Genomic DNA, 26477 nt, shown 5'->3' on the forward strand with positions numbered 1-26477 from the left:
TGCTCATTGTCATCCCTGTTAACAAGAGTTGACATAATTACTAGGGCCATTTCTTCTCTAATTAGCACACTTCCAGGGACATTGGCGCGAACAGTCTGGGAGAAAAGGGAATCAGACAGGCATGCTGAACGGCAAACAAAGAACGCTCTGGCGAGCGTAATTAGGTGAGACAGTGGCCAGGACTGTTCTCGGCTGGAGATGTCGTAGAGGCTGCGGTTGGCGAGTGTTCGCTCCTGCTCCCACCAATTCTTGGGGTGCGCCTCTCCCCCAGTGCCTAATAAGCCCCTAATTGTCTTTCTGATTCACATAGAACAAGGGAGCTGCTGGTTTAAACCATTCAAAACTACTGGTGTCTGATCCCGCTCTGGAGGCCCCAGATTTGCCCCTCATTTTTTAACTGTCTAAACAAGCTTATAAACAAGTTTAAAGAGAAGTGAGCTTGCAAAGTCTCTGGAAAACAACCTTAACCTCTGGCAAATAGTCTCACATACGTATATTTTTCTCTGTACTGATGTTGATCTTTTATTAAAGGCCCCAATATACTTCAAGCGAAACCAAAGAACAAACTGCTGTGACGTCATTTCAAACAAAATAAGGCCGTTCAAGTTCGTTTGAAGTTTGTTTCGAGAGTTCAAAACTGCTTGCAAACTTTCCGGAAAAGTTCGCTCTGGCTGGTAAACACCTTCAAGCTATCATTTGAACTACTGTGCTGATTATGTAATCGGTACAGTAGTTGTGCTTCTTTGACGTTGAAATCTTCTCTGGTTAATTTCTTCAGTTTAGTCCGTCGATGTAAAAACATTGAACACACTGGAGAGCTGCTTTAGTAGAAATTGAATTTGTAATTCTAATTGAAAGCAAAATTGGAAAATTGCACAAAAAATTTGCGAATAAAGCAGTGTTTCCATTCCATGTGTTCAAGAGAACAAAATCGTCGTTTTTCCTCCATCGTAAATGACTTGCGTCTCAGAGCGCACAGTTGCAGCGCTGTCATGTTATCTTCGTATGACCTCATTCGTACGATTTATTTAGTCTAAACCCCAGTGATGGGTTGGTTTAGGGGCGGGGTCAGGGGTAGGTCATTCGTACGAATTGTGCAACTCGTAAAAAATTTACGATTTAGCAAAAAACGTACAAATTCGTACGAGTGAGGTCGTATGAATTCGTACGAATTAGCCATCTCGTAAAATACGCACAAATTGCTGTGAGAACGGGTTGGAAGGTTCTGGGAGGGAATTAAACCAAATCATTCTGATGACAGACTTGGGCTCAGCCATTTCTGAATGACCAAACCAACATTTGAGATGCTGTGCAATAAAATAGGTCCGCTGGTTAGTCCATTATCCAATCACTTCCACTGTTGAGGCAAAGTCACAAAAGTGTTTTGTTGCACATGGAGTGATTTTTTTTTTTTTTTTTTTTTTTTTTGGTATGTGTTTCCATTGTAGTTTGTGCACATGCCTTCTTATCAGATAAAACATTTATTTTTTATGTACGTTTTATATACGTTTTTTAAATTTATGTGCATCTACCGCTGTCATTTTTGCTGTTTTTATTTTGTTATCGAGAGGAAAGTGCTCTGCACATATTTACATGTTCATCTAAATGCCACTCCAAGCAGTGCGAGTGGCATTGGGATGTTGGCTAACAGTATTCTGCTTTTCAGGTATTTCAAACTTTTTTTTACCCCTAAGTGAAGACGGAAAAAGCCATTATCTTTGCCATGATTGTATCGGGGCCTTAAAGGGGTCCTCACAAAATTCACTTTTATTTGGTGTTTGCATATAAATGTGTCTTTGCAGTGTACGGACACAACCACCATACAATGAAAGAAATCCATTCACACATTATTTTTTTTTTATACTCAAAAAGCCTAAACACTCTCAATAATCAAGCCATTTTGATTTTCTGAGCAATATGATGTCATATTGCTCTTGCTCCGCCCACGGCCTCTGACGGACTGTCCCGTATTAGCATATTTCCGCCCTCAGCCATTTGACATGCACCGAAACGGGTCGCTGTGAACAGAGCTGTTTTTGAGGAGATAAAAAGGGTGTTTTACACAACCATTGAGGAATTTTAACCAAAGTATGTTAGAAACTTTACATGAAGACCCTAAAGAATCATACCAACTTGTGGAAAATGGGCATTCGATGACCCCTTTAAAGTCAGCATGAAACGGGAGTCTTATATCTAAGTGAAACGGCTTCTCAAACAAGAAAAAAGGTTTTGGATTCAGAATTGGAAGAAATTGGTTGGATCATTGTGGTTTGCTATTGGTTGTCCCACCCTCACACCGAAAAACGCACCATGATAGAAGATAAGAGATGTCATTGCAAGGAGAGGGGAAGTTATTTTAATTAAAGATTATGAGAGCACATTCATTTTTTTAACGAATGATGGGCGCAATAAATCATTTATAAAAAATGATAAATACTGCAATATTTCATAAAAAAACAACCATTTTCATTTCATGTTGACTTTAAGTATATAGTCATAGACTTTATGGAGTTTGACAGAACTTTGCACTCGTTGGTTCTGTACAATTGCGTCCGTTACACTTTGTTGCTCTCATACATTGTGACAGTAGTGATGTACAATGACTGTTGTGAATAGACCGGTTAGTAAACTGACATCACGGAAGCTGCGGTTCACATAATGGCACCCGCCAGTAGTCTCTGCCTGTCAAATAGGTCCTGTCCAGACATCCTCCTTAAGATGAGGGTCATTCCCCACAGAGGGGCTGTCTCCAGGACGGGGGGAAGAAAGGAGAAACACCAGAGCAGCCATAAACAACCCGTTGCCCTGACCTCGACGGGCCTTGCTGCCCTAACAAACGTCAATCCGATGTGCCCTCAGGCCTTTAATTAGCTGTCAATTAGTGCAAATTAATCAACTCCTCGCCTAATTAAGCAATGCCGGCAGGCAGCTTCCAAACACGCTATTGTGGGAGCTGTATGAGAAAACTGGAGCTAGCAAACTCACTCTGCATCAGGGGGTCATCGCACCATTGGCAGTTTCGTGAGGGGAAAGAACTCTAGTTTCCATTTTTTTTTCACCTACTCAGCACAAGGTGTTTACCATTATCAGACTGCTGTCCTCAGTAACCGCTCTGAAAATCCCTAGTCTCAGGAAAGGGAGTTTCCCAGTAGCCAGTAACTTTAAAACGCCTCACAGGCATTTCGGTTTGATTCAAGACAGGATTTTCAACTTCTTTTTTCTTCTTTTTTTGTTTTAAATTATATTTTGCTTTTGTTAAAGGAATATTCTGGGTTCAATACAGGTAAACTCAGTCAACAGCATTTGTGGCATAACATAAAAAATCATTTTTACGGCAATAAAGGTTATGGCAAGGCACTTACAATGGAAGTAATTGAGGCCAATTTTTGGAAGATATAAAAATGGAAATGTGAATTTTATGAAATCACCTACATTCATTCTTCAGGAGCTGTAAAGTTGTCTTTAGGGTTTATGGCATTGTCTTATGGCAACAAAGTTGTAAAATTGGATGTAACTTTACCCAGAAAAGGTTAAGTGAAGACCACCAAGGCTGAATTAATTTGAGAAATACAATAATGTAAATTTAAATACAATTTTAAATAACTGTTGTATATATTAAAATATAAGTTATAGCTGTCAAATGATCCTTTGGAAATCATTCTAATATGCTGATTTCCTGCTCAAGAATAATTTCTTATTATTATCAATGTTGAAAACAGTTGTCCTCCAGGATTCTTTAGCGAATGGAAAGTTCAAAAGCACAGCATTTGTTTGAAATAGAAATCTTTTGTATTGACTTTACTGTCACTTTTGATCAATTTAATGCATCTTTGCTGAATAAAAGTGTTAATTTTCTTTTAAAAAACAAACTTTTGAACGGTGTATAAAACAGAAATTATGACTAAACTGTATTGCATGTATTAATATATTTTCACTATGATTGCCCCATGAAAACTTAAGACTAACAAGCTCAGATATTAAAGGGAGGAGAAGCAACATGATATTCAGGCACCATATTGATTGTTTTCAGTTGATTGAACTGTTGTAATAATGGACACTTGAATCAGTTTAATGCAGAATAATATCAAGTACAAAATTTGGATGAAGGGGTTCTTGAGTGGGTCTTTGGGGGGCGGTTGAGAGACACTCCTCTATGCCGCAGACTGTGTGTGCTCAGTGTACAAAAACAAAATCCAACATTAAAAACACTTCATCACTTCCAATACATTGCAAATACAGAATTATGACCAGAAGAGCAGAAGTGATTCTTCATTTAGATTGCCTGGCATGAGAAGATCAAGCACCAGCAATCTGTGATAGGGGCCGGACTAATGCAATACAATGTCCCTAATACAGCCCCATCCCAAAGCTCATTACCTTGCGGTGACCTTCCAGCAGATTCCAAGTTCTTCGTAAAGACAAATAGCCGTCAAGCATTTCAATATAAGAGAGGTCTTCATTTATATGCATCACATGATTATGCTGTAATTGTTACAAGTTTGGACAAACTCTTATTTTAGCATGCTTTGAAAAAGCACACAAGGGTTGTGTCCAATTTTGCACAGAGGTCAAGACAGCGGTGTAATTTACCATTCATCTGTCTGACTAGAGCAATCGTTTTTTCAGCATCTCAACCATAGCTTTGTGTTTGTATGATGGAGATGACGGATTTCACTTAAAATAAGTAGGCAATAGGCATGAGCCCACAAGAGACTGAATATTCAGAGAGAGGGGGTGGTGGTGGGGGGACAAATTTTGCAACAGCTGTTTGCCTTTTAATCTGCCACCATCAGATCTTCCAGTCTTTGATAGGCCACCCAATCTACACGAATGACTGAACTAAATCTTTCCTTAATCTACAGCCTTATTAGTTTGTCCTCTTATGCATGTAAATCAGGATGCAGTCATTTTCATATGTAGATGGATTATTAAAAGCCATGGAGGGAGAGTGGGTTTTTTTTTTTTTCAGCTCACAATAAACAACAAAGCCCTGCACAGATTACAGCAGAAGCGGCGGCTACGAGAGGGCAGGAAGCAGTTTGTAATTGACAGGTTGCTTTGACAGAGCTCGAGTCTTGTGAATAGATGGGTTTATCTAGCGGGTGATGTGTCATTAGCATATCTTGATAACATTGATTTCTTCATTACCCTTAATGAAATTTCCACTTAATGGCTTCTAATTAGTTTCAACTGGTGCTCATGTAATTGCAGCTGTAATATTTTGCTCATCGGCGAGGAGTTTAATGCTTTGATGAGACGCGGAAACTCTTGCGTGAAGTTTCATTCTCTTGCACTCACTTGCGCGTTTGTTTTCTCAATGTGTCCAAATGTGCAGATCGCTCGTTTGCGGTGTTGCTATATGTGATTAAACTTTACTTTTGTGTGACTGCCAGTTTTGATGATCATCTCATGTAATTGCCATGGAGCCAGGCCAACAAAGAATTAGCATGGATGGGTAATTGAATAATGTCCCATAAGGCCACAAAATCGCATGGCTTTTTTGTATTTTTAAGCTGATAAACAGGATTACAGTTCACCTTTATAAGTAAAATTTAGGACATTGTTATTGCCGGGCCACTTCGGCATGATACAACATCTCCAAGTGTTCGGTGTAGTAGCTATTAATTAGCCAGAAAAGCACCAGATCAGGCGCTGTCTCTCGGGAGCGCGCGCTCGGAATCTTTCTCTCGTGTGTGTCTGACGCCACGCGTCTGACGTTCTGCTGGTGTCGCATGAATCATGACGTTTATTGCATCAGTACATGGCACTTTGATAAGATTGGTGTTATCTCTGTCTCCATCAACGGCTCGCTGCTCATTTCCATAAATTATCTCCAAGTAATTATCTGTCCAGATGTCCAAATTGTGCCACAAATTATCTGCAAAACGAATCAAAATCCCACTGTAATTTAGTAATAGCTGATTAGACCTCGGTGTATTAAAGAAACATGGATGTAATTAGAATAAGCTATTTGCAGTCTGTTCAGATGGGTAACTATGTTTTATATGCAACAGCTCTGAAAATGTTGCATGGCTATAGAATAATGGAAGATGTCAAAATTTACCTGGATTTTCCCCCACTTAATACCCTTTAAAATTAAACACATATAAAGAAAACTCTTTATAAGCATATTATTGTGGAAATAATATTGGACACCCACTTTCCTGCCGTCATTCTGCTTACAAATGACCAAGATTAATTAAATATATATTTTTTACAATTCAGTCAGGTCATGCCGTAGCCTACATTATATTCAGCTGATTTCTCAGAATTTCTTATTATTAGAATTTTACAGTAGTGATGTCATTATGACCTCTTGAAATATTTTGGTAAGTGGTGCTCTTATAGGCTCAAAGATAAAGATGACGAAATGCTAAATTGCACCTTTTATGAACATGTTTTCGATCCCTGAATACAAGTCAGTTTGCTATCATTTTTGTGGGGTTTCAAATAAATACAAATAACAAACGCCTCATTAAAAAGCTGAATTAGTAAGACTACCGTAATCTTTTTTTTTTTTTTTTTTTACTATTTCTTAAAAAAAAGAGGCAAATTCGTCTCAAAATAGCCGACTGATGTTTAAAAAAAAAAAATTGTGTGTGAATCCCAAACATGCAGGGAGCCATTTTGTTGTCATGTGATAAGAATATATTCCAAGAACTTGATGTGTTCAAAGCCTATGTGTTGCTAATTTGCATGACCCATTTATCTTCTCCAATTAATTAGATCCTTGAACTTGTGATCGAATCCTTTTATTTTAAACCTAAAAGAGATTTTAGCTCTTGCAAAAAAACAAACAACAACAAAAAGGAATCTTAACAGGAATTATAAATAATTCCCCGCACGTTCTGTATAGCATGAAATCTTTGTTGAACCCTTCAATATACGCAACAGGAGTTCTTTTAACTAATCAATCTTTCTCAACTGGACACATTCGATCTTATATTAAATCATATTATAGTTTTAAACGATGTAGTATAAAATTACTACTTTGTCAAATTTGCTTGTTTTTGTAATAGTAGATAATTTCATTCATTATTCTAGGCTATTTGATTTGGTCAGGCGATGCTGCCTCACAACTATTATTCTAATGCTTCTGACGACGTCATTGCTGACGACATTAGTCTTATGTGTGCCATAGGCTGCGCGTTTCCGTTGTCCAGGTGTCATTTTTATTTCCGACTATTGTATTTCCTTTATTTAATCATCTAGATACACCTAAAACAGATTCCTAAAGCCGTTAACAATAGCCTAGACAACACGTCTAAAATGTTGAAGAAGAAAACAGAAAATTTGAGTAGCCTATCCTATTAGGCTATAATTATTAGCCTATTATTATTATTATTATATTATTAGGCCTACTTAAATTACGAGTAAAAAATATATAATTTCGAAGTGATCTCATCTTATTTGCAAATTTTGGTTAAATGTCTGCTTAATACATAATTGCAAGCAACATGTGATGTGAACGAAATGATATCATGCATGACAAACAGGGAGAGCAGCATCCTGTATCCTCTGGAATTCTAAATCACTTACTCGCCGCTGATTGGCTGTTGAGTTTTGACCCTTGTTGGGATGGACCTGTTGGATAAAAGGAGAATTTCTAGAGGGATCATGCGTATTGCGCCGTGGATGCCTTTGCACAAGGGACCGACTCGTATGTGAAGAAGGGAATAGTCTCAGAGGCACCATGACAGGAAAGGATGGGGCTGTTTTGTCGGAAAGTTTGAACAAATCAAAATCAGTGTGTGCCGCTGAGAACAGGGGAAATAACAATCCACATCTGTCAAAGAGCAGCACCACACATCCACCCAAATGCACGGGCTTCGGCATCCAGGAGATCCTGGGACTAAATAAAGAGCCGTCCTCGGCGGCTCCGCGGAGCACACTGGACTCGTTCCCTGCCGGGGCGCACCTTCTAGCCAGCAGGTCGATGCTCGGTCCAGCTGGGGTTGGTGTTGGTGTTGGGGTCGGGATGGGCTTAATTGGCCATGGAGGTATTCCGTCGTTCTACACCCAGCCCGCGTTTCTTGAGGTGCTGTCAGACGCGCAGAACGTCCATCTACAGCCGCTCAACAGGACAGTGGGCCCGCTGGAAAATAACCAGTCTGCCAGCTCAGGTATAGGCCTAAGAAATTCACCTTTTTGTTCACCTATTGTTGTATAGTGCCCTGTCAAGGGGAAAGGGCCTTAATAATAGTAACATAAATAGGCTACTATTATTGTTTGTTGCTATTAGGCCTATTACAAAATTTGGTAACACTTTATTTTACAGTGTCCTTGTTACATTATGTACTTACCATAGTAATAACAGGGAATTATGCATAATTACGTGCAACTAACCCTGTAACAATGACACCTTAAAATAAAATGTAGGCTAACCCATTTTTTTTTTCAAGATGGAAATGTGAAATAAAAAGCCTGTTGTTAACTGTTTTATTTTAATAAGCTAATACATTATATTTTCCTCCAAATCCCAAGTGATTATCATCATCGTTGTTAAAAACGTCAAATAGCAAAAAGGGCAATAAGCGGCTACAAAATATTTTTAGGCCATTTTGAATAGCCTAATATTTCCTCCGATGTTACAGATTCAGAGGATGTCTCTTCAAGTGAAAGGAAAATATCAAAGTCTTCACTGAGCCAGAGCAAGAAGAGAAAAAAGAGACGACACAGGTAGGCTTGAACGCTAAAAAATGAATGTAAATTAAGCTTCTTGATTAATTAGACAGTAATCTTATAAGCATAATTTCTGTGGTCTCCGAAATCAAATATCCGAAACAGGAATATGTAAAATTCTGTAAAACGTTTCTCTCGATGGTTTGGCAATTATGGCTCGGCTATGATGTCCAGATTTCTGTCCCTTATTTTAGGAGCTATAGGCTAATTATGTTTTTCCTATAACGAGTTAATTAACGGTTCGTAGGTTTTAAAAGGCAGTAAAAATAGCCTATCTATTTTTCTTTTCTTTATAATAATAATAATACATTGTCGTGATTTGCATTTTATTGTAATTTTGTAAGAGGCATTTAGCTTCTTTTTATTGGAAAGATCTGCTTCAATTACAGTCAGAAACAATACATTCATATCTATAATAATTACGATTTTCAGTAGCCTAGCCTATTTGAAATGTTCAAACAAAATACATTTATTAATACACATCACATAGGCTAATTTCCTTGTTCTTTAGTTTAAACCCTAAAAGAAAAAAACTCGACATTGGTCCACTCGATTTGAGTCTATTGAAATAGCACAATTTATGCGTGATGTTTCTCATATTGATTTTCTATGACAAGTGAATGTTGTTCTTTTGTAGAACAATATTTACATCTTACCAGCTGGAAGAACTGGAGAAGGCTTTTAACGAGGCTCATTATCCGGATGTGTACGCCAGAGAAATGCTGGCCATGAAAACCGAGCTGCCCGAGGACAGAATACAGGTAAGGAACGAACACTGTTACTCGCCGTTTGAATTAAATGAGAATACAAGGAAACAACAATCATGGAACGCTCTTTTATTTCTTAGGTAAAAGCCTACCGTTTCTAATCATTTGTGCTGTATGCGGGCGCATGTGATCATTTTTCTGTTATAAGCTGTTTGACCTATATATAGGCTATTTGTTATGTCTGTTGTTCAAAAAGATTTATTTTTTTTATTAAGATTTGTTGTCCCTCAAAATTCCGCACAACGCCAGCTTTTTTCTTTCTTTCTTTCTTTCTTTCTTTTGCAAAATGCTTTGATCCATTTCCTATTTTCACATCAAAATGGCTAATTAGGTATCAACATATTGTTTTAAATTATTTCCAATGAAACACTACTTTACATTTAAAAAAAAAAGAAACTGAGGACAAAAAAAGGACTGATGCAATAAAATAAATTAATCTTGGGCTAGATGTGGTAAATAGGCCTATTCTCTCAGCCTATATATATATATATATATATATATATATATATATATATATATATATATATATATATATATAGGCCTATATTTTTTTTTTTTTTTTTTTTTTTTTACACGCTATAAAAAATAAGATGGCTACTAGAGGTTTCTCAGGTGTCTTCGGAGATGCCCTTTTTGAAGATGCTTCAGATATGCTGCTTTGTGGGCATATACTCAAGGAACTTTGAAGTGCCTCAAAATCTTTCCTGGCATGACCCATTTTTAAGCAGTGTTTGAGTTCGTGCAGGAACTTGTTTGTTCCTCAGAGACCGTAGCCTTTAGGTTCTCTTGGAGGTTTTGCCAGTGTGGTGATCTGAGGAAATTGTGCCTGTATCTTTTCCGTTTGCAGTGATGTTGTTGCGTGAGGTTAATCGGCTAATGGTTTGTGTAAGGGTTATAGTTGGCAAACATTTTTTGGGGGGTCAGCAACATCAGAAGGTGATCTAAGTGGTGCGAATTATGGAGGTTCAGCACTAGCCCATACACTGTTAAAAGTAAAGTAAAAAACAAAACAAAAATCTAGTGTAGCTAAAGAACATTTTAGAAAATCGGAAAAACTTTTTTTTTCGACTATAAAGAACCTTTTGTGGAATGAAGTTTCCATGGATGTTGAAGGTTATTTGTGGAATCAAGGATAAATAACCTTTATTTTTTTAGAGGGGATTTAAAAAAAATTGTCTTAAGCATATGTTTTAAAATGGTTTTCAAACGTTTCTGTAAGTATTAAAGTTAGATTAGGCTTAATCTACAAGTTTGTCAGAGAAAGTAGCCTAGGCTATTTTCGTCTGAGGCTAATAGCAAAACAAAAAAAGCTTGCGCTTTACTTTGTGATTAGTTTGAGGTAGGCTAAGTAATTAAATAATGGCAAATACTATCCTTCACTTTATTTTAAATGTAGCCTACATATCCCAAATAACAGTCTTTTAAAATAGCCTAACAGACGTAGTGGAAAATATAACATTTTCGCCTCGCGAGGTGCACCTTGAAATAGCGCCTCGAAAATTAGGGTGAATTCTTGGGACACTTTTCTCCACCTACTAATTTGGAAGACGTTTTTTACTGTAAAAAAAACATCGAAATCCCTTTAAAATAATCGACCTCCGAAAGTCATTGTACAATTCGCACACTGACTAGGCCTATATCGATCAAGTCCAGCATCCCACTCGGACAGATAATATCTCATCAGCCTCAGTTGGATGTGAAACAATTTGCTCGCATAGAGAGAGAGAGAGAAAGAGAGAGAGAGCGAGAGAGCGAGAGAGCGAAGAGGAGGGTGTGTGTGTGTGTGTGTGTGTGAGAGAGAGAGAGAGAGAGAGAGAGAGAGAGAGAGAGAGAGAGAGAGAGAGAGAGAGAGAGAGAGAGGGAGGCGCTAACGACCTAATCAAGCAATCAAGGCGGAAGATTACTGTGTGACCTGAACCATCCATCTGGTGGCACGCCTTTTAATTTCCTTCTCATTACGGTGCCTCTCAGTGAATAAATAATAAGGAAATAAATAAATAATTCTATTTCAATCCAAAGTAAAATTAACATCTAATTTTCTCATCGAGTGTAATTAGTTAAATGAGAAAAGCCCGCCGTGTTCCAAGGGAAGGGATGTGGCGAGATGTGGGGAGTTCAAATGAAATAACTACATTGAATTTATTAGCACGGGTCAATGGCGCTGCTCTCTTGGGTCCTGCTCGTTTAATTTCCCGTGATATTTGCCCGCCTGTCCACCATCGATTGGGCTCGAAATTAACTTATTTTTCAATCAGCTTGTGCGTGCCCTTGGGGTCGTCTCTCATCGCTGTCTCCTCCCGCTTTCTTTTGAGTGCCCGATAACCAATTTCTCCTCAAAAAGTACCGTGCATGAAATGAGGGCTATCATCATCGGCATTACCAGAAAAGATTGGAAAATGGTTTTGATAATTCCTTATCCAATGTCTGTCCTCTCTAGACCCGACAGCCCCTCCTCCTCCTCCTCCTCCTCCCCGTCAGCTCTGCTAGTAGCTTGAATTAGTGAAGGGCAATTGCTGGTTAACTGCTGTGATCAACATGCGTTCGCGTCGCGTCGCGTCATGACAGAACTGAACTGCAGGCACTTTACGCGTCGTGTCGTTTAGCCTATCTGCAAAAGTGCCTAACTTGTTTGCTCAATCATCTAACAGGCCGACATATGACTAGCAAATGATAGGTGATAGTCAGTTGTAGTTGATAAAGATAGCCATTCCATTTTTATGGTTAAACATAAAAATTATGTTTTCCATTGGCACACTTTGGAAAGATGAGATTTAAATGAGGCTATTTGTTGTTCTAGGTCTGTGTTGAAAATTTTCAACTGATGCTGTTTGTTTAAATAGCCTATCCTTTCCAGACTAATTAAAAGGGTTAGGCTATAGGCTACTTCACCCAAAAATGAAAATTATTGCATAATTTAGCTATACTCACCTTCATGCTGTTCCAAACCTGTATGATTATCTTGTTTCTCTGAAACATGCAGAAAAAAGACAGATTGACATCCTCACTCACTTTTACTTTTCATCTTTTTTCAAATGAATGTCTGTCATTCCGCCTAAGATATAGGCTATAGACTAGACTGTTTGGATATCTTTCTTATTAAACTATATGCAAATCACATTTAATTGTGAACAGGTGTGGTTCCAAAACCGGAGGGCCAAGTGGAGAAAGCGGGAGAAGTGCTGGGGCCGTAGCAGTGTGATGGCGGAGTACGGGCTCTACGGTGCAATGGTGCGTCATTCCATCCCGCTGCCTGAGTCCATACTGAAGTCTGCTAAAGATGGCATCATGGACTCCTGTGCCCCCTGGCTTCTAGGTATATGCCACAGCAGATTAAGACTTTTTATTTATTTGTTTGTTTGATTATTTTACCTTTATTTATTTTTTAATTGACCTTTATAATTCACCATCATCATAACTAGTAATGATGTCTTTCATAAATATTTAGTCCTCTCTAATTTAGAGCCTTGCTTGAACTCTATTCATTGCACCCAGCACTGCTGAATTTGAACGTTGTACATGAAGGCTATGAATAAAAATGGCAAGAATATGCAAAAATATGCTAAATTGCCTTACCAGTACATGCATTTTGAATTTTAGCTTGCTATGAATTAAGCAGTTTGATTACATTTACAATAATGCTCTCAGTCCATAATAATTAAATGTTACATTTTTAGAAAATAAATTACCCCAAGCAAATTGTATTTAACCATTTTAAAACAATAATTTACTGTAATATAAGAACAAACAAATAAAAAAAGTTTAGCCATATAATTAACTTCTTCATCATCATCATAATCATCAAACTTTATTACCGACTCAGGGTCCAAATATAAAACAGACAATACTAAAAAATGAACAAAATACAACAGCAAACACACACACACACACAAAAGAAACAAATCAATGTGTTACAAAAATACAATACAAGTGTCTCCAGACTGATAATGTGTAGTGCTGACCCTTATATTTGATAAGCGTACATAATATTTGAATTTTTGGAAGCATTAAGACAGCAAATCAATTTATACTAAGATTTCGTAAGACGTCTTGTTTACTCCACAAACGTTTCACTTGCACTATGCCATCTAGGCCTCTTTAATAGAATTCTCATTGCACCATAATGTAAGCACCTTAAAGTCTCTGTAAGTTTGCTATCCTATCATTTAAAACAAAATACTAAGGATTTACTTAATGATTAAATTATAATAACTACCTATTTAGCCATCTTTTTCTTATCATCCATTTATTTTTGATGCGATTCGTGCTGACTCTCATGGCTCAGATTAGTCTAATGCTGTTACTAAATCTAAAATCTGTCTCTTGCTATTTCCAGTTCAAGATGGTTTTCCTACCACCAGCTGCTTTTCTAAACACGAATGCCCACCATTCTTTGCAGGGATGCACAAGAAGTCCATGGAGACTGTTGCAGTCCAACCAAACGAGAAGTCAGACGTCACTCAGATGAAACCCACCAATCCCAAACCGGATGAGGCCGAGGCTGAGGAGAGGAGGACAGAGTCACCTATGTCCAAAGAGGAACTGAGGGAGAACAGTATTGCAGTTCTCAGGGCAAAAGCACAGGAGCACAGTGCCAAAGTGCTGGGAACAGTTTCCTCTGAGAGACTAGAGCACAAAATGGAGACGTCGGTGACGGAGGAGAAGTCCAGCGAACAGCTTGACACGAAAGAAGAGGAAAAGAGTTCTTAGATTATGCACTGTGATTCATCTCTTTGTAATGCCATAAATTAGGATTGGTGTGAAAATATCTGGGCTATTTTCTCTTCCTCATTTTTCTGCACTGTTTCCACAATAACACTGGACGTTTGATTCTCAATGTTCCTCTGCATTTCATTTCATTTCATTTAGCAAGGTCAAAACCAAATTTTCCAGTCAGTAATGGCATCAGTCCATCATGCCAGTGATTGATTTTATATATATATATATATATATATATATATATATATATATATATATATATATATATATATACCTAAAAATCTTATGAATACTGTGGGCCCTTTTATCATCAAAAGATTGCTATGTTTGCAGCGTCCTCAGTGCTGTTTGCAGAATAGCTTAATTGAATATTGATATTTGATATTAATGATCTCATTTCAGAATAAATTAATATTGTCATTATCAGAAAATAACTGATCAAGACCTGAGCTTTGAAATAACAGTATTCAGTGCTTTTCTTTTTCATTTTGTACAGAACCGTGTCAAACTCTCAGTGGTTAAAAGTTGTAATAGAGTGTACTGCTGTATATATTGTAAATTAAGATAGCCTGCTACAGTATTGTTTGAGCTATACATCAATGTACTGTAGTCTTATTATGTGCTTTTTTCATAACATGTAAAATGTAATACAAATTATTAAAAAAGGATGAACAATGCTAACCTGTGTTTTAAATCGGAATTAAAGGAGAATGAATTTCAACAATTTTAACAAACTGAATTTATTTACATGCAGCGCAGTTTAAGTTAAAGGTTACACATATATATAATGCCAATAATGCAGTCCTTAAAATACAAATCTGCACTGAAATCATTTTCTTTGTTGCATTTTGCAATGTTTCACTTTATCAAGCCTGGAATAACAATCATTTATATGTAGCCTAAACAGTTCTGTGTCACTGAGTGTAATCCGTCACAGTTGAGAAGCCTCAATCTGGGCAGATTAAACAGCAGGACTGATGCATAACAGACATATGGGGGAGAGCATGAAAGCAGCCTTAGATAGGGCTCTCTCTCTCTCTCTCTCTTTCTCTCTATCTGTCTGTCTGTCTATCTGTTTGTCTGTCTATCTATCTATCTATCTATCTATCTATCTATCTATCTATCTATCTATCTATCTATCTATCTATCTATCTATCTATCTATCTATCTATCTATCTATCTATCTATCTATCTATCTATATGTCTGTCTTTCTGTCTATCATCTATCTATCTGCCTGTTCATCTATCTATCTATCTATCTATCTATCTATCTATCTATCTATCTATCTATCTATCTATCTATCTATCTATCTATCTATCTATCTATCTATCCATCTATCTATCTATCTATCTACCTATCTATCTATCTATCTATCTATCTATCTATCTATCTATCTATCTATCTATCTATCTATCTATCTATCTATCTATCTATCTATCTATCTATCTATCTATCTATCTATCTATCTATCTATCTATCTATCTATCTATCCATCCATCCATCCATCCATCCATCCATCCGTCCGTCCATCCATTCATCCAAGAGGCTAGTTCTCCTGAATTACTGCAGTGAAATTTTGAATAAATAAGGCCAAGGATTACAGTCATTCTATCTGATATTAGCCGTCTCGGATGCCTTACAATTAAAAAATCCTCACATAACAGGATAGAGAAAAGCATGTTAATTATCTTACAACTGTACATAATTAAATATTAGCCATAAAAATGACAATGTTTAAACCTAATAAATAAAGATATATGGGTCTTCCTCCGGCTAATCCGTAAATTGTGAAATCAATCAGGATTTGTGCTGATTAGAAGAACCGTCCAAAATGATGTTGCAAACGCTCTCTATTTCATCTGGGTTGTTGATCCCTTCCATGCCCTTATTATCAAGGCCTGTCAACAGATTATTGATATGCACTGTAATTTAATTTACTTAGTGTCTGCGTAATTAATTAGTTGACATCTGGGGTGATAAGGCTAGGCTGTATGTATCTCTATCCGCTTTTCTGACATCTCTGTCACCCAGCTGATCCTGTCAGGCATATTAGCCTTTTGCATTTCTCTGTAGACGGCTTCATAAATGAAATGTTGTTCAAAACTATAAGAAACTCGCTGTTTTATGCCGTGCTACGTATTTGAATCACTATTTATTTCGATATTTTGGTCTTGATCTAGCGATAAGCTGTTTGTGACGATACCAGTTTCTTTGTTTAGGACTTATTGCAGTTCTCTCAGGCTTCAGGCACTCTCACTAAGAGAATCACATAAAGTACTCATGCAGGCTAATCCCACAATGTCACTAATGGTGGCCATTAGAGGCTGACTGAGGGACGAGCTGGACTTATCTGTGATATAAAGATTATCTTAGTGGCAAATCCATGCTGTCTTTAGAGTGATTTCTTAATCAGATTGCGATGATCATCAAGCTGCTGCGTTGTAGGTAATTAAGATGTTTGAACATTTTCTGGAGTAAAATTAGAAAGGAAGATATCCATGTACATTAGTCAAACATAAATTCTGATATCAATCAAACTGATATGAATTCATGGTAGCTGGCCCAATGACTTCATGGAGTCTTTACTAATAATCTTAATATAAATTCTAAATGTTAATATGTAATATAAATTGTGGTGGAATTAATGAATGAATGCAATTTTGCAGGTATAACAGGCATGATCACTGAATGGCTATAGGCCTATCATTTGAATATAATTATTTGAAAACTCTTTGAGAATTATTTTAATGAACTAATTATGTTTTGTTTACATTGATCAAAACATTGCTGACATGCTAAACTTCAACATGACAATCTGTATCTCAGTATCGTACAGCAGGGACATTCAATATGTGAGAGTAAAAAAAGGCTGAGAGAAAATTCTCTCTCCCACCAGACAAAGGTGGGTTTTGTGTGTGTTTCTGTGTATTACTTTGTTTAATTCTGTGAAAAATATGTTTGGACTGCAAAAGTCTTTGTGACTGAATAGCATTCGTATGTAGGCTATGCTATGCTAAATGTTGAAGGCATAACATGTTTGTTCAGTGGACTTGATGATTTTTATATTATTATAGGTGCTCTGTTTGAGGGTATTTTGAATCATTAACATAATGGCAATAACGTGATAAAAAGATTCCTATTAGTGGTACAGCAGAATGACAAAGGAGACCATGAAATGTGGATTGAGAAATGTAAAAGTGGTCCCTTCCTGCCCCCTGCTGGAGATTTACTGTAAAATGTAGGTAATTTGCTCCACATTATTTTAGTAATAAATATACTTTCATTTGGGATTGTGTGTAGGCCTATATGCTATTTAAGGTCCAAATGGCTTTTTCTCAAGTCTTTCTTCAACTAAATTTGAAGAAATAAAATTTTCACACTCTCATAGTTTATTAATATTATTTTTTCCACAAACAATGTCCAACAGTGTTTCTACATGCATCACATGAGAATTCTGTTATTTTTTTCTTCTGAAAATCAAGAACACTTCCACCATCCAACAATGAAGATACAAATTGTGAAATGTGTAATATACTGTGCATACGATTCATAGTAGCCTAGTAGCTATAATAGCCTACAGCAGTTTTGGTACATGGAATAATATGAAATGTCAAAAGTGATAGGAATTAATCAGGAAAAGGGACAACTTTTGACTACGGTGTATCCCAAAGTTGTGGGATCCCAAACTATTATAATAAGGATTAAATAAAAACACATTTGTTACTTGAGAATGGTCTTCACATCTAAACAAGATTCTTAAATATTTTAAATATTGTACAGTGTAAAGGCAGTAGGACAATATGAGCGGTAGCCAGGTAAAATATATCTTATTAAAAAGAAAAAAGAGTGAACGGCGCGCTAAAAGCGGAAGTGACGTGATTTGTTATTACCCATCCTCCGTGCTATCGTCATCGGTGGCATGGACGGGAAAACCAATTGCCTGGCTACCGTTACCTTAGTAAGCGTCTCTGGATTATAACCGTATTCCAAATTTGAAATGTTTTTGACCAGGTTTTGAATCAACCTCGCAAATATTACTCACATTTTGAGTATTAATCGCCTGCAAGCAAACAGCTTCTTTTCGCGCTCTTGTGAGGGTCCTTACGTCAGTTAGCAAGTTTTGCTCCTGTAAACAAAATGGCGGACAATGAAGACGAAAATAATTCTGCGTCCAAATCTGCTGCAGCGAAAATGGAAAACCTCGACGCGAGTGAACCTCTGCAGCAGCCCGAGACGACACAAGCCGAAAGGGGAAACAACCAAGAAGACGCAAGCAAAACGCCGTCCACCGCAGAAGGGGGCGTTGATCAAGGCCTCGTCGAGTTAATGCACAGCGAGTCGGCGGTGGATGTCAGAGTTGTGGATGGTAACGTTACTCAGGAGGTGATCGGGCAGATCGTGAGCGGTGAGGTGATAACCGATTCAAATATCATTACGTCTTATGTTCAGACCACCGCAGAGGCCGGTTTAACGGCAGAATGCACCACTGTAAGCGGCGACGTCTTAAACGCTCTTGCACCGACGACCACCATCATTTACGTGCAGCCCGACGGCAGCTTCGTGGAAAGCTCGGGCTTATCGGCCGAGGAGCAGCAGCAATTAATCGAGCAGTTATCGAAACAACAATTAGTCCATGTTGCAGGGACTGAGACAGTTGTGAAACCCTCCACTGCCCCCATCGTGGACGTGCAGCAGGTTATAGTGAGTAAAGCACTGGCAGAGCCAGCTACGACCCATACAACTAACGTTACCCATACAACTACCCCGAAGATACTGCAGAGATCTGTCACAGCGCAGCCGACGTCCTACATTACACTGGAAACCAGTAACTTGCATTTGGACACAGCGATCCAGCCACAGCCCGTCAGTATCGTGCAGAACGCGTCGCAGCAGCTGCAGAGCGTCGCCAAACACGTCGCGCTGCAGCAGTCGCAGAATGGAGCCAACACGACCACACAGAAGGTACGATTAGAGTCTTTCATAAGTCAGAGAGATTGTATGACAAGACGATTCAATTATTTACTGTGCAGAATGGGGCTGAATGGAAAACCTATGAAGTAAGTAATTCCTTTTCCTTCCTTTCCTACCTTCTTCCTGTCGTATATATTCATTTCTTCCTCAAGTTTTTCCTTCTTTTTTCCCTGGTTTCTGCGTTTCCTTCATTCTCTACTTCCTTCCATAGATACTTTATTCTACCGCACATACAATAATGTTCCTTTTCTCATAAGTATTTCGTTCTGTACTTCCCTTTTCTGCGTTTTCTACTTTTTCTTCAGCACATAAGTTACTCACTTCTATTCTTGATTTCTCCCAAAAGTGTGTCCTGCTGTAATTCCTTCCTCGCTTTCTGCACAGATTTCCTTCCATACGTCCTTCTGTACACTTTTTCACTAGCATTTACTTCTGTACTTTCTTTCAAACATTCTTTCTTTTGCACAAATTTCCTTTCTTATTTTTCTTACTCCTTGTACTTCACTTCCTTTTGTGCTTCCTTACTTTAGCACGTTTTTTCTGTGCATATATATCTTACTTTTCTTTCCATAATTATTTTTCTCTATACACCTTTCCATCCATACATGTATCGCATATAGAAATTATACAGATTATCAAGAACTTTGAAATCCTATCAGACTGTTGGCATGAGATCCTATATTAATTTCTTTGTTTTCACTGTTTTATAAAAATTGTAGTAACATTGGTATTTGGGCAGAAATAATGGTTACCAAGGTCTAAAGTTTTTGTAAGTCAAAGCATATCTTTCTTCTTACAATAGTATGATGTCAAATGCATCCTTCTACCTATTCTGCATAACACCAGTCAGATATTCTGAACTGAATTAGTCCACAGACTGTAAGCAAATTATTTAGCCGTTTATCTCCAATGTTAATGTTGTTGTTTTTTTATTCAGGCAGCCGAGCCCATCCAAATTCAAGTGCAGGCACCTCTGAAGCAAGACAATAAACAACGGCAGACAACTCCAATAACAATTTTACAGCCGCAGAATCTGTCAGCTGGTCAGCCGCTGGTAAAGGTTTCAACCGTAGGAACATTAAGCAGCCCACAGATCATCCACATCACCCCTGTGCCTGGACAGCAGCAATATTTCTTACAAAACCCAAATGATCCTCCTATTCAGCTTCTCCTTCAGAAACCGGCTCCTATGGTTAGCACAATTTCTGTCCCAATTAGCAAGGTACACGTCCCTGCACCTGCCACAGTCAAGAGTCCACCAGCCAAGCCAGTTGTTCCTACCCCAAAGATCCTTGTGCCGTCTCCGAAAGTTTTATCTCCTCCAGCCAAGATAACGATGCCTACCAAAGTTATGACTGTGGAAACAAAAACTTCAACTCCAGCTGTTGGAAAGGATACCCAGAAAGTTAAGAATCGCCAGAAGAAGCCTCAAAAAATCCAGACCCGCTCTGGTCGGGTGTCTAGACCACCTAAGCACAAGGTGAAGGACTACAAGTTTATTAAGAATGAGGACTTGGCAGAAAGCCACCAATCAGATTCAGATGACTACTCTGAGATAAGTGTGGAGGATGAGGATGGAGAAGAACGTGGGAAGAAGAGCTCAGATGTAACCCTCAATCTCCGTGACAAATCCTTTAAATGTGATACCTGTGATAAAGCGTACATCGGCGTCGCCGGTTTAAACAGGCACTATAAGCTAAATCCCACACATGACAAGAACCCGACGCCACCTCAAGCAGAAGACCTTTCCACAACTAGAGACGAGCAACCTTCAGGAACCGAAGTCACTGATAATAGTCATGTGAAAACACTCAGTACTCAAAAAGTAAGATGATTTGTTTTGCTTGCTGGATGCTAGGTGTATTTATCTGATTAATCAAATAATCACAAGTAAACAATATTTCAGGTTCTAGAAATTGGCAAGGTAGAACCCAGGAGACCTGGGCGGCCCAGGGGACCAGTACGGCCTGGCCGTCCGAGGAGGCCTGGGCGACCACCTAAGAGAGGACGACCAGGACGGCCACCCAAGTACCCCAGAGGAATGAGCTTAGAGCAGCAAGCACAAAGACAAAGAAATCGGCTAAAAGAAGTACGATCTAGATTGTTATACATCTGTGTGCTTACACTATTTAGACATTCAAATCATATATGTATTTTAGGTGAAGTGTTTTTTAATAAATGCTTTGTTATAGTGACTTTTCACCATCATCTCTGTGGTTTGTACTCTCACATATTTGATGCGCTCCACCTATGAAGTAGTTACATCATGTAACTACTGGGTAAAATGCTAATGGTGAGGGCTGGCTAGGTGATACAAGGATAATGTTATAACAGTATGTTGCTTGATACAGTGGGGTTCAAGAGTCCACTTGTGAAAAAGCTGCTTCTTTCTTTTTCTTTTTTTAGTGTTTTTTTGCATTACAAATTAAGAGAAAAGTTGACTAAACTATATTAGCATCCACACTAATGTACGATAATGTTTTTTATTAATAGTGCACTGCAGTTATGTCATCTGATGCTTTCAATTCTTGAGCTCTTTAAAGCAGAATGGATTCTGATTGGCTGTTAATGATTTTAGTGTTCAGCTGGAAAAAATCGCTCTGGAAGTGATTCCAACAAGTGATTCTGTGTTGTTATCTTTATAGTTGTGTTGTGGACTTCCCTATTCTCATAGAATCAGAATGATTATTACAACTTTTTATAGTTATAGTCCTTAGTGTGAACAGGCCTTTAGATTCTTTTAGTAGTATTTTTTTTTTTTTTTTACACAAATTAATTCATATGGTCAAAATTGTTTATTTGATAAATGATTTTGAAATGGTGCTGAATCTGAAAAGCTTCTTTATGATTTCTTTTACATTTTTTATAATCCTATAACTTTTTTATATTTCCATGTTTATAATAGATTTTAACTCCTAGATTTTCAGTGTGAACGGATGCTTTTAAACCCTATTGAACGTCTAGATAGAACTGACACTTTTGACTGTTTGTTGACTGTAATTTTGAATTCACCCCTGACTGAGTATCTTTCATCTTTCTTCAGTTTATTAAACAGTACGATGATGAAGATCTCATGGAGATTGTTCTTCCACGTCTGGCCAGAGTCATGACTGTATGGGAGTTTGTGCTGATGAAGGTATGTTCAGATGTTCTGAAACATGAGATAGATTTTTGAATTTGTCCATTTCTCACTGTTGAATCAATGTGTAAAATACCATGTTATTACATGTGTTGGAATACATGCTTACAGTGTTCTTGTCCCTATAGGTGGAAAAGGGCTACCCATCAAAGCAACAGTTCCCGAGCGTGTACCATGAATTTGAACAACTACACAGCCAAGTGAAGAAGATGGCCCTGGAATATTTGCACACTTCACCAGCCTCTCGGCCAGCTATAGAGGTCAACAACATGGGAGTAAGTAATTGCTAGATATTTAATCATCTCAGCTTTGTGATCAAACTTGAGTACATAACAAATAAATTCATTGTCATTTCAGGTTTTACAATCTCTGGGTATAACCGATCCCAATGCACTGAAACTCCTGACTTCCTCTGAGGGACAACAAAATAAAAACACAAATCAGTCAGAGCCAAGAGCAAATCAGGCCACAAAGAGTCTACGGAGTATTGAGGTACGTTCTGTTCACAGATAATTCCAGTACAGACTCCTTTAAATAGGGTTACATAGTATACATTTCTCAGCTGAGTGTATTTTCATAATTAATGATTCTATTTATTAACTAGTCAGGGGTTAGTGGGTTTAGTGCAGGGGGTTTCAAACTTTTTGATGCCCTGATGCTTTTGTGAGGAACCCCCTTTGTAAAATATAAAGGCAGTTATAAATTTTCATAGTAACACTCTTAGGGTAACAATACAGTTTTATCATTAGTTGACTACATTACTTAACATGAACTAACAATGAACAACACTTCTACATTTATTAATCTTAGTTCATTTTAATCTCAGAATATATTAAAACATTTTTAAGATTAAAAGCTGTATCTGTTAACATTTAGTTGATGCACTGTGAACTAACATGAATATAAACATTTTTAACTAACATCATTAACAAAGGTTAATAAATTATGTAAAAATATATTGTTCATGTTACTGCATTAGCTAAGCTAACAAATGAGACATTATTTTAAAGTTACCATTTTCATGTTTAAAGATAGTTTAATTGTGATCTAAATATATATTTATTTAAATTGTAATAAAGCAAATTATAATTTTTTTAAACAATATTTACTTTAAGTTGGCTTAAAAGGTAAGATCACTCAAAAATGAAAATGATTTCATAATTTACTCACCCTCCCAAGCCATCCTAGGTGACTTTCTTCTTTCAGCCAAACACAATCGGAGTTATATTAAAAAATATCCTGGCTCTTCCAAGCTTTATAATGGGAGTGAATGGTACCCTAGATTTTGATGCCCAAAAAAGTACATCCATCCATCATAAAAGTAATCCCATACGGATCCAGGGGGTTAATAAAGGCCTTCTGAAGCAAAGCGATGCATTCTTGTAAAAAAAATAATATTTATAACTTTATAAACTACAGTCAGTGGCTTCCGGTAATGGCCGTATGCAAATCTAGTTCCGGTGGAAGAGTGACCTCTGATCCGGCACATGACGTATTGACTAACGCAATTTTAGAAAAATGTAAAGAGATATGTCAGAGGCCTGTTTGTTTGAACCACGAGAGGCGTCTACTCTCACCTAAGCTTACGCTACTCCTACATCCAACATCATGTGTCAGGTCAGAGATCACTCTCTTTCACCAGAACTCAACTTGTGTACTGCCGTTACTGAAAGCCAGTGATTATAGTTTATAAAGTTATAAATATGGATATTTTTCTTACAAAAATGCATCGCTTCACTTCAGAAGGCCTTTATTAACCCCCTGGAGCCGTATGGATTACTTTTATGATGGCTGGATGTGCTTTTTTTTGGGCTTCAAAATCTCAGGAGCTACTCGCTCCCTTTATAAAGCTAAGAAAGAGCCAGGCTATTTTCTAATATAACTCTGATTGTGTTTGGCTGAAAGAAGAAAGTCATATACACCTAGGATGGCTTGAGGGTGAGTAAATTATGGGATAATTTTCATTTTTGGGTGGACTAACCCTTTAAATCTCTATATGGCTAGTATTAGGGTTATGTAAGATAAACATTTAAATACTAAACAGATGTTGTTTTTATTTCTTACTGTTAAAATTTAGAACATAAAATCTTGATTTTGAAACGAATTAATTAACTGTTTTTTTTTATATATATTTTAAAATGTAATGTATTCCTGTAATTCTTTGACTAGAAATCTCAAAAGAGCAGCATTTATTTCAAATCGGAAATCTTGTATAACCTAAATGTCTTTACCGGCACTTTTGATTAACTTAATGTGTCTTGCTGATTTCTTTATATAAAAAAAAAAAAAAAAATTCTTATTGACTGCAACCTTTTTGTGATAAAATCTAAAATGTTCTGTGGACCGCAGTTGGAAGGCCCCTTATTTAGTAGATGCTTTTATTTATCTTTTTTATCACGATTTGCTCCTTGTGAGTTTTGAACCTGGAACCTTTCATTTACCTAGATCCTCAACATCACCACTGCTCTTTGAGCTGTTGTGTGCTACTCGTCATACTTTTATAGGAACAAAACATTGTTTACAGTGTATGGTAATCATATTTACTCTTCATGTTATCCTTAGAATGCCAAAATGCTGCCTCCTGCAAAAAGGTTTAAAATAGAAAACTGCAATGAAGAAACCAACGGCTATCAAGTTAATCAGAATGGCATCCAGAAGGACGAGACCGTTGACGGCTCTGTGATGCGAAAACCTCAGGTGGTGTTGACCAGACTGGAGAGCTTGACTTCTGTAGATCTAACCGCTGACGACGCTACACAGAGCGCTGAAAACGCCAGCCCACCGAGGACAGAGGAAGAGCCCATGGAGATGGAAGTGCCTTCTTCGGATTCTGATGCTACGAAAGCCGTAGAAGATCCAGAGATCTCCAAGGTCCTGAACAGCAGCGAAGCCGTGGATATCGCGGATCAGGTGAAACAGCTGGAACAGGCTCTGAGCACTGACTCCGAGTTTAAGAACTCGCAAGAACCCGCTCAGCAAGAGGTTCAAGAGGACCAGGCCGACGCTCTCGAAGATCCCGAGGCCATTCAGGTGGTGCAGGAAGAATCTTCTGTCGTCATCCAGACAGCAGAGGGGCTCGTCATGCAGAGCGCGGAAGAGTTAGCCGCCAAAGGGATCGTCATTGTCAACGGGCCCGACGGCACGATGATGCACATTGAGGCACCTGAAGGGGTTCCTTTAGAGACTGTTCATGCCCTGCTGGGCATCGAAACTGAAAGAAAGACTTAATGGAGTCACATCTTCACTTCCTGTTTTTGTCCATTATTCACACCATTCATGCGTTCTGTGTAATGGTGTTTTTTCAATGAACTTTTATTGCATTCTTTGTAAATTTGTATAAAAACAGTATTATTATATAATAGTGTTTTTTTCTGTTTATACAACAAAAGTCATTGTTCATTTCGAATTTTAGACAGTTCACTTATGTTGGCATATCTTAACTATTGGTTTCTGAGGAAATGATTATGTAGCTGAGTGTTATGTGTCTCAAGGGGAAAGAGATGACATGGTGGCAAATGCTTTGCATATGTGACACACTAAATTTTGGAAGGAATCTAGTGCTTTTCGTTTTGGAAACTGATTCTTTCGCAACATGCACAAAATACTATTTGCCAAAACTAAGTTATGGACTCCAGCAAGGTTCAGAAAAGCTGTGGTAAGATTTTTGTGATGATGTGTCCACTTAGCCATTCAGTGAAATCTGTACATAACCATTTCTTTATGTTAGAAACCCAGGCTGTAGTTCTAATACAGTTTAAATTGGTACCCCATGACATATTTTATTTATTCAAACCTTTCTGGACATTTGTTCGAAAATGAACCTTTAAGGCTGAAAGTGGTCGTTCCCCAGAGGTTTGGCCCAAAAACATGGAATTTTGAGATGTCATTCAAAGGGGATGTTTTTCATAACGGGCCACTCTAAGCAGTGAGAAAACGTCTAGATTTGTAAAAAAACTGACTCGAGGTTCTTATAATCTTAGACTGCAGCCTCATATGTTCCATTGTTTCTGTTATTTAGTAGTTTGTCCAGTGCAAAAGTCATTTGAAAAGTTGTTGCACTATTTTATTACTTTTTATATAATCTCTGGTTTACTGTTTTGAAACATCTCAGCATTTTTAATACAAAGGGACATGTTCAAATATGACATTAAAACTTTTGTGAGTGAGTTTATGGAGTTAAGACTTTGTATGGTAAAAACTG

At 37.6% G+C, this 26477-nt stretch overlaps 2 protein-coding genes across 3 annotated transcripts; both read left to right on the top strand.

The window, feature by feature from the left end:
• Window positions 1-7655: 7655 nt before the first annotated feature.
• vsx2 (visual system homeobox 2) lies at window positions 7656-14252 on the top strand. 2 transcript variants are annotated; one of them, XM_081394473.1, is made up of 5 exons: window positions 7656-8123; window positions 8595-8679; window positions 9320-9443; window positions 12582-12762; window positions 13783-14252. In XM_081394473.1, the coding sequence occupies exons 1-5, from the start codon at window positions 7694-7696 to the stop codon at window positions 14154-14156; spliced, it is 1194 nt and encodes a 397-aa protein (XP_081250599.1). In that variant the 5' UTR covers window positions 7656-7693; the 3' UTR covers window positions 14157-14252. The 2 variants fall into 2 exon arrangements, with proteins under 2 accessions (XP_081250599.1, XP_081250600.1); XM_081394474.1 differs by having other exon boundaries at window positions 13846-14252.
• A 3815-nt stretch (window positions 14253-18067) lies between these two features.
• znf839 (zinc finger protein 839) lies at window positions 18068-26443 on the top strand. The gene is made up of 7 exons (XM_081394518.1): window positions 18068-19128; window positions 20075-20962; window positions 21044-21226; window positions 22181-22273; window positions 22405-22551; window positions 22634-22768; window positions 24839-26443. Exons 1-7 carry the CDS (start codon window positions 18304-18306, stop codon window positions 25502-25504), a joined length of 2937 nt encoding a protein of 978 aa, XP_081250644.1. The 5' UTR covers window positions 18068-18303; the 3' UTR covers window positions 25505-26443.
• The last annotated feature ends 34 nt before the right edge of the window (window positions 26444-26477 follow it).

The sequence above is a fragment of the Scardinius erythrophthalmus genome, assembly GCF_964197995.2.
Source record: "Scardinius erythrophthalmus genome assembly, chromosome: 19".
NCBI classification, from domain to species: domain Eukaryota; kingdom Metazoa; phylum Chordata; class Actinopteri; order Cypriniformes; family Leuciscidae; genus Scardinius; species Scardinius erythrophthalmus.